General features: G+C 38.5%; 2 protein-coding genes across 4 annotated transcripts in view; both read right to left on the bottom strand.

Moving 5' to 3' along the window:
• The window catches only part of LOC122294514 (putative disease resistance RPP13-like protein 1), a 78,373-nt gene that overhangs the window by 32,412 nt on the left and 33,414 nt on the right, over positions 1–12,547 (bottom strand). The gene's annotated exons all lie outside the window — the stretch shown is intronic.
• On the bottom strand, positions 6,074–11,973 carry LOC122294510 (putative disease resistance RPP13-like protein 1). The gene is made up of 4 exons (XM_043103299.1): positions 8,284–11,973; positions 7,298–7,930; positions 6,837–6,922; positions 6,074–6,689 (listed from the first exon to the last, which is right to left on the bottom strand). Exons 1-3 carry the CDS (start codon positions 11,699–11,701, stop codon positions 6,846–6,848), a joined length of 4,128 nt encoding a protein of 1,375 aa, XP_042959233.1. The 5' UTR covers positions 11,702–11,973; the 3' UTR covers positions 6,074–6,689; positions 6,837–6,845.

The raw sequence follows: 12,547 nt of genomic DNA, 5'->3' as shown, positions 1-12,547 counted from the left end.
AAACATAATACCTATGTAGAACCAGAATTTGTGATAGCAAACACAAAAACTTCTAAGGGTGTGCTCACGGTGGATGTGGAACTCAGTATACCTGCTTCTATGAAAACCCCGAGTATAGGGGATGATCATAAAAAGAGACAATCCGATGAAGATACAAAAAGGGTGGGACAACAGGAAGAAGAAGACTGTTTTCAAGAAAAAGAACCAAGCAACCAAGATGCCCCACCTACTATGATGGAATTGGATCTGAGTAGAGCTTCAAGAGAGGACTGTACCAAGCAAGAGGAGATCCCACCTACCAGAAATCTAACACCAACCACTCAAAAGGAAGGAAAACTGATCACTGAATTTACTGGGGACAACACAGGTACACCCGACCTCCTACACAACCCCAGTACTGTCAAGTCAAAAAAGGGCCCTGATAGGACAAGCTGTGTCCTTGATGAGAATCAAAAAGGGGGCAGATGGAAAAGGAAGGCACTGGGGGTAACTAGTCCTTCTGTTATATTACAAGATGTCACCAACCTCCAAGTCCAAAAGGGCCCTAAAAAGAGAATTCTAAGGGGTGATAAAGAGGTGACCCCTCTACAGAAAAGAACAAAGAATGGTACTCAAGATCCTGAGTCCATAAACCTAAAGGCAGTGGCTGGTCCCCAGCACTGCCCACCCCAATGAGTCTATTAGTGTGGAATTGTCGAGGGCTTGGGAACCCTCGATCAATTCGTATCCTTAGGAAACTAACTAAGGAGAAGTTTCTCATGCTAGTTTTCCTTGTGGAAACTAAGTGTAACAAAAGTAGAATGAAGGGCATTAGAAGATCTATAAATTTTGATGCCTGTTTTGACGTGGAAAGTGTGGGGCTGAGTGGGGGAATTGCTTTGCTATGGAAGGAGGAGTGGAAGGTCAAAATACTTAATTATACACGGTGGCACATTAGTGCAATGATCACTGGCAAGGACACAACAAGTTCTTGGTTATTCACGGGCTTCTATGGTCATCCTGACAAAAGGAAAAGAGATGGCAGCTGAGAACTTCTCAAGATGATAAGGCCTGATCCAAACACCCCCTGGTTGTGTGCAGGGGACTTTAATGAGATCTTACACCAGAGAGAAAAAGTTGGCGGCCCAAGTAGACCATATAAACAGATTGAAAACTTCAGAAGGGTGCTAGAACAATGTGAAATTAAAGATATCCCATGTGTAGGTCAAAGTTTTTCCTGGTCAAACAATTGAAGAGGGGAAGGGCACACGAAGGAAAAACTAGATAGGGCTATGGCAAATAAACCTTGGCTGGACCTATTCAATTTAGCAAGCTGTAATGTACTGGCTGCCTTGAAGTCAGATCATTCTCCACTCCACATCAATTTTCCAGTACAGACCAAAAAAGAAAGGAGAAGACAAAAAATTTTCAGATATGAAGCTGCATGGGAGGTTAGAGAAGACAGTGGTGCAGTCATAGAAGCTGAATGAAACATGAGTGTAATGGGAAACAATATAGCTGATTCCATGAGAAAGAAACTAGAAATGTGCCAAAAGGGACTCATGAAGTGGAAAAGAGCAAAAAACCAGCAGGAAAACCAGGGATTGAACCAAATCTTGGCCAAAATAAGTCAACTTCAAGAAAAGGGCGATGGTAATCACATAGATCAAATGCAGGTCCTGCAGAAACAAGCTGAGGCAGTCCTTGAGGAAAATGACTTAAAGTGGAAACAGCGAGCAAAACAGCACTGGCTGAAAAATGGAGACAAAAATACATCGTACTTCCACATGCAAGCTACTCATAGAAGGAAGATCAACACAATCAAGTCCATCATTGGCCCACAAGGAAACATAGCCACGGAAATGGAGGAGATTGGGTCAGCTTTCACAGGTTTCTTCTCATCTTTGTTCAAATCATCATTGCCTACTAATATTGAGACCTATTTGTCTGTCCTTCAACCAAAGATCACAGCCGAGATGGAGATACAGTTGTGTAGACAGTTTACTGAGGAGGAAGTAAGATTGGCCTTGTTCCAAATGAACCCACTTGGGTCACCAGGGCCAGATGGGTTTCCTGCACAGTTCTACCAGAAAAACTGGGACCTAGTAAGGAAAGATGTGTGCTGTTTTGCCCTATAGTTTCTGAACCACAGTGGCTCTCTAAAAGAAATAAACGACACATATATAGCCCTCATTCCAAAGGTCAAAAGTCCAAGAAGAGTAACTGAATACAGGCCCATTAGCCTGTGCAATGTGCTGTATAAAGTAGTCTCCAAAACTCTAGCTAACAGAATGAAGCAGATTCTACCTCAGCTGGTCTCGATAAACCAAAGTGCTTTCGTTCCTGGAAGACTCGTCTCAGACAATACACTGGTAGCCTACGAGGTTCTCCACTCAATGAGTACAAGAATCAAAGGCAAAAATGGATATATGGCCCTCAAACTAGACATTAGCAAGGCGTATGATAGGGTAGAGCGGTATTTTGTGAAAGCTGTAATGACTAAGCTAGGATTCCCCTCTTGGTGGGTCCATCTGATACAGGAGTGCCTTAACTCAGTCTCCTACTCAATATTGGTGAATGGAGAGCCTCAACAGACCTTTAAACCTACTAGAGGAATTCGCCAAGGAGACCCAATATCCCCATACATTTTTATACTGTGTGCTGAAGCTCTATCAGGCCTACTACACCAAGCTGAAGAGAGAGGGGACATTTCTAATGTACCTATTGGAAGAGGTCCAACGAAAGTAAGTCATCTATTTTTCGCAGATGACAGCCTCCTGTTCTGCCAAGCATCCCCTCTGGAACTCACAAAAATCATGACAATTCTGGACATCTATGAGCAGGCATCGGGACAAGTACTAAATAGAGACAGATCCTCAGTTTTTTTCAGCAAGAACACCAAGCAAGAGGTGCAAAACCGAGTACTAAAACAGATTGGTATGAAGTCCACTAGCAATTTTGAAAAGTATCTTGGTTTACCAGCTATGTTGGGAAGAACCAAAGTCAGAGCATTCCACGCCCTGATTGACAGAACTTGGTCACACATTGTAAATTGGAAAACCAATCAGCTCTCATCAGCAGGAAAAGAAACACTTCTCAAAGCAGTGCTCCAAGCCATACCTCTTTATTCAATGGGCATGTTCCTACTACCTGAATCCATAACCACTAAACTTAACTAACTTCTAAGAAAATTTTGGTGGGGATTTAATGAAGACTCATCAAAGATCCAGTGGGTCCCATGGGATCAGCTCAGCTTAGTAAAAGAGAAGGGATGTCTCGGTTTCAAGGATCTCAAGGTTTTCAACCTTGCAATGCTTGCCCAGCAAAGCTGGAGGAATATACAAGAGCCTGCCTCACTTGTATCTAGAGTGTTAAAACAGAAGTACTTCCCTGCAGGTGGTTTTTTGGAAGCTAAAATAGGAGCTGGTCCCTCTTTTGTTTGGAGAAGTATCATGGCTGGATTGCAAACTCTCAAATCAGGCCTAATGTGGCGAGTGGGTAATGGTTGCAACATTAACATCTAGACAGCAAGATGGGTCCCATCCCTCCCGTACTACAGAGTGATTTCCTCAAGAGAGGAGGACTACTGGTGTGAAAAAGTATCTGATTTGTTCCTGCCTGGTCATAGGAGGTGGAATGAAGATATGCTCAAGGAAATGTTCTCAGAAGAGGAATGCAAGGCCATAACATCCATACCGATTAGTACAAGAGGCAGGGAGGACAGACTGACGTGGAGATTGACAAACAATGGTCTATACTCAGTAAAGAGTGGTTACCACCACCAACAGCAGCTGGAAGCAGAAGAATTGGGAGAGAACTCACAAAAACAGGTGGAAAAAGAGATGTGGAAACGTCTATGGTCAATGAAGGTAGCTCCCGCAGTCAAGCATTTTGTGTGGAGAGCTTGTAAAGAAGCATTACCCACCCTAGCCAATCTGAAAAGAAGGAAAGTAACTGAAGAGAGTCTATGCCCAATCTGGAAACTCGAACCCAAAACCTCTGGTCATGCACTATGGGGTTGTGTAGCAGCAAGAGACGTATGGAACCAGGGGAGGGTCAAAACCCAGAAGATGTCTTTCCAACATGACCTTATTCTCAAAGTATGGTCAAAGCTGAACCAAAAGCTGGATAATTCTGAACTAGAGGAGTGTGCTGTCACGATGAGAGGCATTTGGTCCATGAGAAATGAGAGTATGCATGGAAAGGGCTTCAAACATCCAAATACTATAGTACAAGGAGCCAAAGCAGACATCCTCAGCTACAAAGATGCAAACAGCTCAAAGAGGGAACACAAACAACAAAATCATCAGAATATACTGTCATGGAAGAAACCAACTAGAGGAATGTACAAGGTCAATTGGGATGCTGCCCTCAATACAGAAGCAGGTAGAATGGGGCTGAGAGTTCTTGTTAGAGATTATCAAGGCCATGTGATAGGTGCACTAAGAGCAAGAAGGCCTCTAGCAGGGAAAGCACTAGAAGCAGAAGCCTACGGTTCAGTTTTGGCAGCCACCTTTTGTAAAGAACTAGGCCTAAAAAAACTCCACCTAGAAGGAGATTCACAGCTAGTCATCAATCTTTTGAAGGGAGTAAGAAACTGGAGCCTAGGGGGTCTCCTAGTAGAAGATGCAAAGATGATATTATCAAGTTGTGGAAGTTGGAAAGCATCACATGTCAATAGAGAAGGCAACCAAGCATATCATAAGCTAGCTAAATCTGCCTTGTCTTTAGAAGAGGATGTATATGACATTGAAGAGTGCCCTGTGTGCATTCAATCCACTGTAATGTTTGAGCTGTTTTCAGCATAATCAATGAAATTAGTATCCCATTTTCAAAAAAAAAAAAAAAAGATCGATCAGCAACTCAATGAGGAGACACCGTGACCCTAACGCTTGGTGCTCATGCGCAAACGTGGGCGACGTGGCGTGGGACATATTTGGAAGCTATGAAGGTGAGGAACTCAACTTTCCCATTACTTGTAGTCGGTGGAGATTGAAATAAGTGTTTGGAGGCCTAACTCGCATACAATTTGGGTCACGTGTAAGTTTCTGTGTCTTTTGTCAATACTTTTGAAAATTGATATAGAGCAGTCCGTTTGACAATTTGACAAAGGTGTGTCAAATCGTGTTAACGGACCGTATTCGTGTCATATTAAAATATATATATTATACTATATAACTCAACCCTAACCTAACCCATTAACCTTATTGTATCAAAATCTCAAATCCTAACACGACCCATTAACATAATGGGTCGTGTCATGTCAACCTGTTTTAACTCATTAGTGAGTATTACGAAATAGGTTAATACAATATAATATGATCCGTTTCAAACTGTTTATGTAAATGAGTTGAATCGGTCTAAGATTAACCCATTTGACCTGATTAAATTTAGCATAATTTTATATAAATTTTAAAATCACAATATTTATAAAAATTGTAAAGTTAACTACAAGTTTAAAATTACAATCCAAACAATAAAAATATCAAAATTGAAATTCTAACAATTTTACTTTTACATATAAGGGTATAATTGTAACTTTAACTTTCTTAACGTGTCATAATGGGTCAACACAGGTTGACCCGTTATCAATCCGTTAAGCAATCGTATCTTAACGGGTCAACCCGTTTTGATCCGAACCCATCAAGACTAAATCCTAACATGTTGTTATCGTATCGTATTCGTATTTGGTTAGCGGGTCGTGTAACATATTACCACCCCTAAAATTTTGTTGGCTCTGCTTTTCAACCGAGATTGTTGACCAAACAGTAATTCTCAATGTATTTCCATTTCCATGGAAGAATAGTAGAACAAGCCCGAATGTTGTAAATATTGAAGTGATATATATTTTATATATATATATATATATATATATATATATATATATGCTTGTGAGTGTATTTTGGAGTAATTTTGTTCTCTATCCCCCCTTGGGTATCAACAGATTATTCACTAGTACTTTATTAGAAAACAGGTTGCTTTTCTCCAAGAGCTAGCAATTGTGGGAATAATTATATATATACCTAAATAATTATAAGCTTTTGTGACAGGATGCTTCCATGTAAAATAACTTAATTTACATGGAACGTGGTTGTGGGAATAAGCATAAAAATGATTTTATTCAAAATACATTTCCTATAGAGTTTGTTCATGGAAATAACCATTTTCCTATGGATGAGATTTTGTGGGAGAAGAGTAATTATATAATTTTGACAAGTATTTTGCTACAAGACCACTTCATGAAAATTAAGTAATTCCCACCATCCCAACCATGGGTAATAAGCAAATCCATGGCAAAAAAACTTGTAGTCCCCACCAGTTAGAAAAATCATGGGAAATAATACTTTTTACTGCAAGTTATACGCCACAAATCTCCCACGGGCCAAATTGGTGGGAAAAAAGTTTTACCCACAAAAAAATTGGCTTTTTGCCAAGAATCTTCCCCTTGGAGAAAAATGAAATTTCTTGTAGTGAAACTAGCTGTGATGCCAGGATACACTTTTGAAGTCCCATATATCAATGAAATCGAATTAGCAAGCATTTAGCCAGAAGTTGTGCAACGTCGGACGCAAGGGACGTCTCACGTATATGATCTAGCTAGCAGCTCCCAAATTTACCAAACCATCTCCCAAACCATTCTCTTCACGGAAAACTTGATTGATCTCAAAATGCAAATATCTTCCCTTCTCATGAATCAAATTAACTTTACCCTAAATAAAAACAATTCAATTATCAATTCAGATTCAAATAAGATAATATTGCATTTGTTTTTGAAAAATAAAAGTAATTCATTATAAGTGTGAATTTTAAGTAAAGATGATACAAGAAACCCTCTATTTAAGAAAAGTTGTACGTACCGAGAACCTTCACATGAGACTACAATCTGAATCTGTACAATCCTGTGCGTACCGAGAACCAAGTTGATCATACGGACTTCTGGAAGCTGTGAATGAAAACAATGAGAGAGTTACAAAACAAATTAAGAAAGAGAATTAATTTGAGTATATATAATATGAATGGAAAAGATCAAATGAGAGGGATATTATTGGATCTATTATTTATTATATATTAAAAACAAATCAAAAAAATGCATTTCATTATATTTGGATACAAAATAAAAGAGTTAAGTCAATCATGATGATCAGCAAAACAAATATTCCCAATGCAATGCTCACATCAACTTACTTACACATTATATATATATAATGTCAATTCATATTTCTTTTACTTTTACTTTTTATTAATTTTTAACAAAATTTTATTTTATAATTTCAATTAAAAGCTTTCATGAGGTTGCATGCATGCATGGGGCTCTCACCTGGACTGTATTTATCTCCTTGAATGCGTTGAAAACCAATAATTATGTTGGGGACACGAGCCACCTTGAGCCATTCTTCTCCTTCTTTCCTTTCCAGCTCTTCCTTCAACACAGAATCACAGTTCTCTATTTCTAAAAGATGAAGGGAGGTAGGAAACCCCTCTTCTGGCATGCACCTGAGCTTTGGACAGTCCTTGATTTCCAATTGTAGAAGGGAAGTGAGGTATTGAAACCCCTCCTTGTCCAAAGATATCAAATTTCGAAATGAAGAGATCTTAACATTGATCAGATTTGGGAATATGTATAATGGAAAGGACACTAGAGAATCATGACTATTCACCAATTCCAATGCTTTAAGGGATGGATGATACCCGTGCATGGGGAGGAGCTCCAGCTTATTACAATCATTGATCACAAGTACTTTCAATGTAGAGAATAAACCTTTATTGAGAAGGGACATAAGCGAGGAACACCTATAGATTCGAAGTTCTTGAAGACAATTATTAAAGTCCACTATTCCATCATCCACCAACTTGACAATGCAATTGTCCGACTCACGATCAGATTCGTCCGGTACCATATCGGAGGACTCCATGACCATTGGACCAAATTGATCATACGGACTTCTGGAAGCTGTGAATGAAAACAATGAGAGAGTTACAAAACAAATTAAGAAAGAGAATTAATTTGAGTATATATAATATGTATGGAAAAGATCAAATGAGAGGGATATTATTGGATCTATTATTTATTATAAATTAAAAACAAATCAAAAAATGCATTTCATTATATTTGGATACAAAATAAAAGAGTTAAGTCATGATGATCAGCAAAACAATTCCCAATGCTCACATCAACTTACACATTATATATAATGCCAATTCATATTTCTTTTACTTTTACCTTTTTTAATGTTTAACAAAATTTTATTTTATAACTTCAAATAAAAGCTTTGATCAGGTTGCATGCATGAATGGGGCTCTCACCTGGAAATGTGTCATCTCCTTGAATGAGTTCGGTATCATCAATAATTATCTTGGGGACGCGAGCCACCTTAAGCCGTTCTTCTCCTTCTTTCCTTTTCAACTCTTCCTCCAACACAGGACAATTCCATATCTGTAAAAAACGAAGGGAGTCTGGGAACCCCTTTTCTGGCATGTACCTGAGCATTGGACAGTCCTTGATTTCCAATTGTAGAAGGGAAGTGAGGTGTTGAAACTCCTCCTTGTCCAAAGATACCAAATTTCGAAATGAAGAGATCTTAACATTGGTCAGATTTGGGAATCGGTATAATGGAAAGAACACTAGAGAATCAGGACTATTCACCAATTCCAATGCTTCAAGGGATGTATGATCCCCCTGCATGGGGAGCTCCAGCTTATTACAATCATCGATCACAAGTACTTTCAATGTAGAGAGTAAACCTTCCTTGAGAAGGGACACGAGCAAGGAACACCTATAGATTCGTAGTTCTTGAAGACAACTATTAAAGTCCACTTTTCCATCATGTTTACGTTGGTCAGGAAGTGGATTTGATTCCAAATTATCAAACCCGGTTATTTCCTTAGGGGTAAGTACTGGGAAATATTTTATGGAGAGCAAATCCTTGAGAAGTTGACAATCATAAATCTCAAGTTTTTTTAAAGATGGAAGATGTACAGGCAACCTTCCTCTCAGCTTGGGGCAATTCTCAATATACAACTCTTCGAGTTGAAAATAAGTGTTGACTTCATTTTGGACATTCCAATGAAACCAGTCTTTCCAATTCTCCATATTCTTCAACTTTAGAAGTTTCAAACTTCCAAATGGATTCCGAAAAGAACAACTATTTATATAAAACTCTGGACCCACAGTAACAACTCCATCCAACCCATCAATGTAGAGCTCATTAAGAGAAGGTAGCTGCCCAAGGGGTGGCAAGGCACTACAACATTTGCAATCAATTAAGTTCAACCTAGACAATGAAGGAAGCCGTAGTCCTATCCAATCAGGAAAACCACTCCCGCCGTAGCAGTCGATGGTAAGACTTTTCAATTTTTCATGGGACTGTAGATTTTTAATTACGCCTATTTGACTTTCTGAAATACCAAGTACTTCTTCTGATTTTTCATGGGACTGCAGATTTTCAATTACACCTACTTGACTTTCCGAAATATCAAGTACTTCTGGAGGATTCCATTGTAACACCAACTCCTCGAGGTAACGCTTATCCTTCAAGCTTGCATTCAAAGCATCATCAGCTAATCTAACATTTTGGAGCTGTTGAATTAAAATTTTTCCCCGAAGATTTATTAGTTTTCCCAATTCTCCAATATTGCTAGGCCCACTGTCATGTTTGCTGACAACGAATTTGGATAATGTCTGGAGACATTCCAATCTACCCATTTGTATCGGCATCTCCTTTAATTTGTCAGTTTCATCAATTTCAAGATGACGTAAATGAATGAGTTTCCTCATATCTCTTGGCAATCTTTCCAACTTCCTACAGCATGATAACTTCAACGTTTGCAAATTGTACAGCATACATATGGAGTTTGGCAATCTGTTAATATCTGTGACAGAAAAATCTAAATAACGTAGATGTTTCATTTTGCTAATTGAATCAGGCAACTCAGTTAGCTGCATCATCCCAGATAGAGAAAGAATTTTTAAGCACCGTGCCCTTGGCATTTTGATTTCACTCCATTCATCAGAGTCTAATACTAGGAAAGTGCGCAACTGCTTGTTCTCGTAAAGATCCTTTTCAATATTCTTCTTAAAGCTATCCGAACTTCCACCAAAATATGATAAATAGCGAGTCATCTTCCCCATTTCTTTTGAACTATCACCCTCCAACCGCGTAAAGCCAAATTGTCCAGTCACGAAATTTGCCAAGTCGTTGACAAGATCATGCATTACAAAACCTGACTTAGTTTCAAGTGATTGTTGAAATAATGATCTTAATACAAGAGCATCGAAGTAACGATTGCCAACTTCTTCCATAGTTTCTATTTCGGATTGTTGCAAGAGACCTTCCGCCATCCATAATAGAACTAATTCATCTTTTTTAAAGATATAATCTTTTGAGAATATCGAACAATAAGCAAAGCATCTTTTTAAATATGAGGGGAGATACTTATAACTTAACCTCAAAGCCGGAAGAATGTTTGTCCCCTTCATGTGAAGATCCCATAAATTGCTCTTCAATATATTCGTCCATCTCTCCACATTTGATTCAGACCACAAGAGATCGCCAATAGCTTTGATTGCTAAAGGTAGACCTTTGCACTTTTTCACAATTTGTCTACCAATATCTTTTATCTCTGGATCTACGTTGGAGCTACCATCACGAAATGCATGTTTTGCGAAAAGGGACCAGCAATCATCATTTGGTAATAGCTTTAGATGATGAGTTGCAGTTGCCTTCATGGCCAATGCAACGCTTTCATTCCTTGTGGTGACAAGGATCTTACTTCCTCGAGTCCCATAGTGCAAGAGTTGGCTTAGGAACTCCTGATGACGGGGTTTCTCACTCCATACATCATCCAAAACAAGGAGAAATTTCTTTCTCGTCAAATTCTCCTTTAGTATAACTTGAAGTTGCTCTGGATTCTCAAATTTAGGACAAGGTAACAAAGTTGCTGCCTCTATAATAGATTTCTCTACCTTGAGCTCATCAAATTCTTCTGAAACACAAAACCATACGTTAAGGTTGAAACGTTGCTCCACCAGACTGTCATTGTATGCCAGTTGAGCAAGGGTAGTCTTGCCGATTCCCCCCATGCCAACGATGGCAATCACGCACATTTCATTGCCACTCACATCAGACGAGAGCAAAAAGTCAATTACTTTTTTCTTATCCTCATTCCTACCAAAAGTGTCGGACTCTGAGATGTAGGAAGTGGACGACCTTTCTGGATGTTGTTTTTCTCGAACTCCTACTTGCAGACCCATACAATCCTTTTGCTTTGTTAGATCTTCAAGTCTATCAAGTACCTCTTCAATTTTTTTATCTACCTTTTCAAATACCTCTTCAATTTTTTGATCTACCTTTCCAGAAAAAGGCGCCGGCTCACGGAAGGGCTTAGAGATGTAGTCTAGGAAAGTTTCTACCCGGGTAGGAGATTCAGCGTCCTGCAGATTACTTTGCAAGGCTTCAGTAGCAATCCCATCGAAGATGTCCTCCGCGTCGTAGATAACATCCTTCAACTCATCAACCCAGTCTTTCACATCAGAATCCGTAAGTTGCTTTTCCTCCGCGTCTTCAAGCACAGCATTCACAGACCGCATTGCATTCTTCAATTTCCATAAGAGCACTTCGGTTGGTTTTCTTCCCTGCATGAAGTTAAGCACCTCACGAGATGCTATTCTGTCAAACAACACGCTGAGTGAAGCAGAGAGAAATGCCAAGCCCACCTCAGCCATGTTTTTCTTCTTCGGAACGAAAGAAATCAAGGGAAATGAAGGAAGGTTTTTTGGCAAACAGCAAAGCAAGCTCAGGTTGCAAGAAAATTCTTACTACAATAAAATGAAATAGGAGAAATGTCAGTGGCACATGCTCTGGTCATGGGTCATTGACTGATTGGTCATTGATTGAATTTCTGAGAAAGTTGGTGTGGGAAAATGGTGAATAAGAAAATGATAGTGAGAAATTAAAATATCTTACTATAATAAAATTAAATAAGGAAATGTCTGACGCGGTTTAATTGGGTAGTATGTCATATTGTCAAGATAACTCATAACCTTTTATGAGAAAAGAGAAATTTTTCTTATCATCCTTACACTTCACATATCATATTTATTTTAATTTTTTTATTTTTTTATAATAAATATATAGTGGGTGGATGATAAATATAATAATTTAATTAGTTTAATAAGAATAAAATAAAATATAAAAAATAAAAAATAATATTTTAATATATAAAATATGTGGTGTGGGATGATGTGTGAAAATCATCTTCTCACTTCTTCATTACATTAACCTTTTCTCATCTGGCAGGCAGCTCTCAAAGAAATTAAACATTTATCATTGTTTCTGTGTCTCATTTATTTCACTATCCTCTCCTGGCCTGTTTTCCTGTTAAGATGGTAAATAAGGTGTCTTTCTTCTTTAATTTGGAACTAATTACAAAAAAAGTTGGCGACATTAATATAAAGTTAATAGCTACACCTATACTTTCGTCTTTATCCAAGAACAAGGGGGGTAATCAGGAATTCTCTTGGAATTTTGATATGAATGGGATAATGGAAATGGAATCTTTAAAAGTTGAA

Source organism: Carya illinoinensis, chromosome 14 (genome assembly GCF_018687715.1).
Source record: "Carya illinoinensis cultivar Pawnee chromosome 14, C.illinoinensisPawnee_v1, whole genome shotgun sequence".
NCBI classification, from domain to species: Eukaryota; Viridiplantae; Streptophyta; class Magnoliopsida; order Fagales; family Juglandaceae; genus Carya; species Carya illinoinensis.
The sequence above is the reverse complement of the archived record's forward strand: the minus strand, read 5'-3'. Positions and strand labels throughout refer to the sequence as shown.

Excerpts from the sequence above, each read along its gene's own strand:
- LOC122294510 (XM_043103299.1), bottom strand. The coding sequence starts at position 11,701 with ATGGCTGAGGTGGGCTTGGCATTTCTCTCTGCTTCACTCAGCGTGTTG. Across the intron at positions 7,931-8,283 it reads AGGAGATGACACATTTCCAG|CTTCCAGAAGTCCGTATGAT; the intron begins GTGAGAGCCCCA and ends TTTCATTCACAG. Across the intron at positions 6,923-7,297 it reads AGGAGATAAATACAGTCCAG|CTTCCAGAAGTCCGTATGAT; the intron begins GTGAGAGCCCCA and ends TTTCATTCACAG.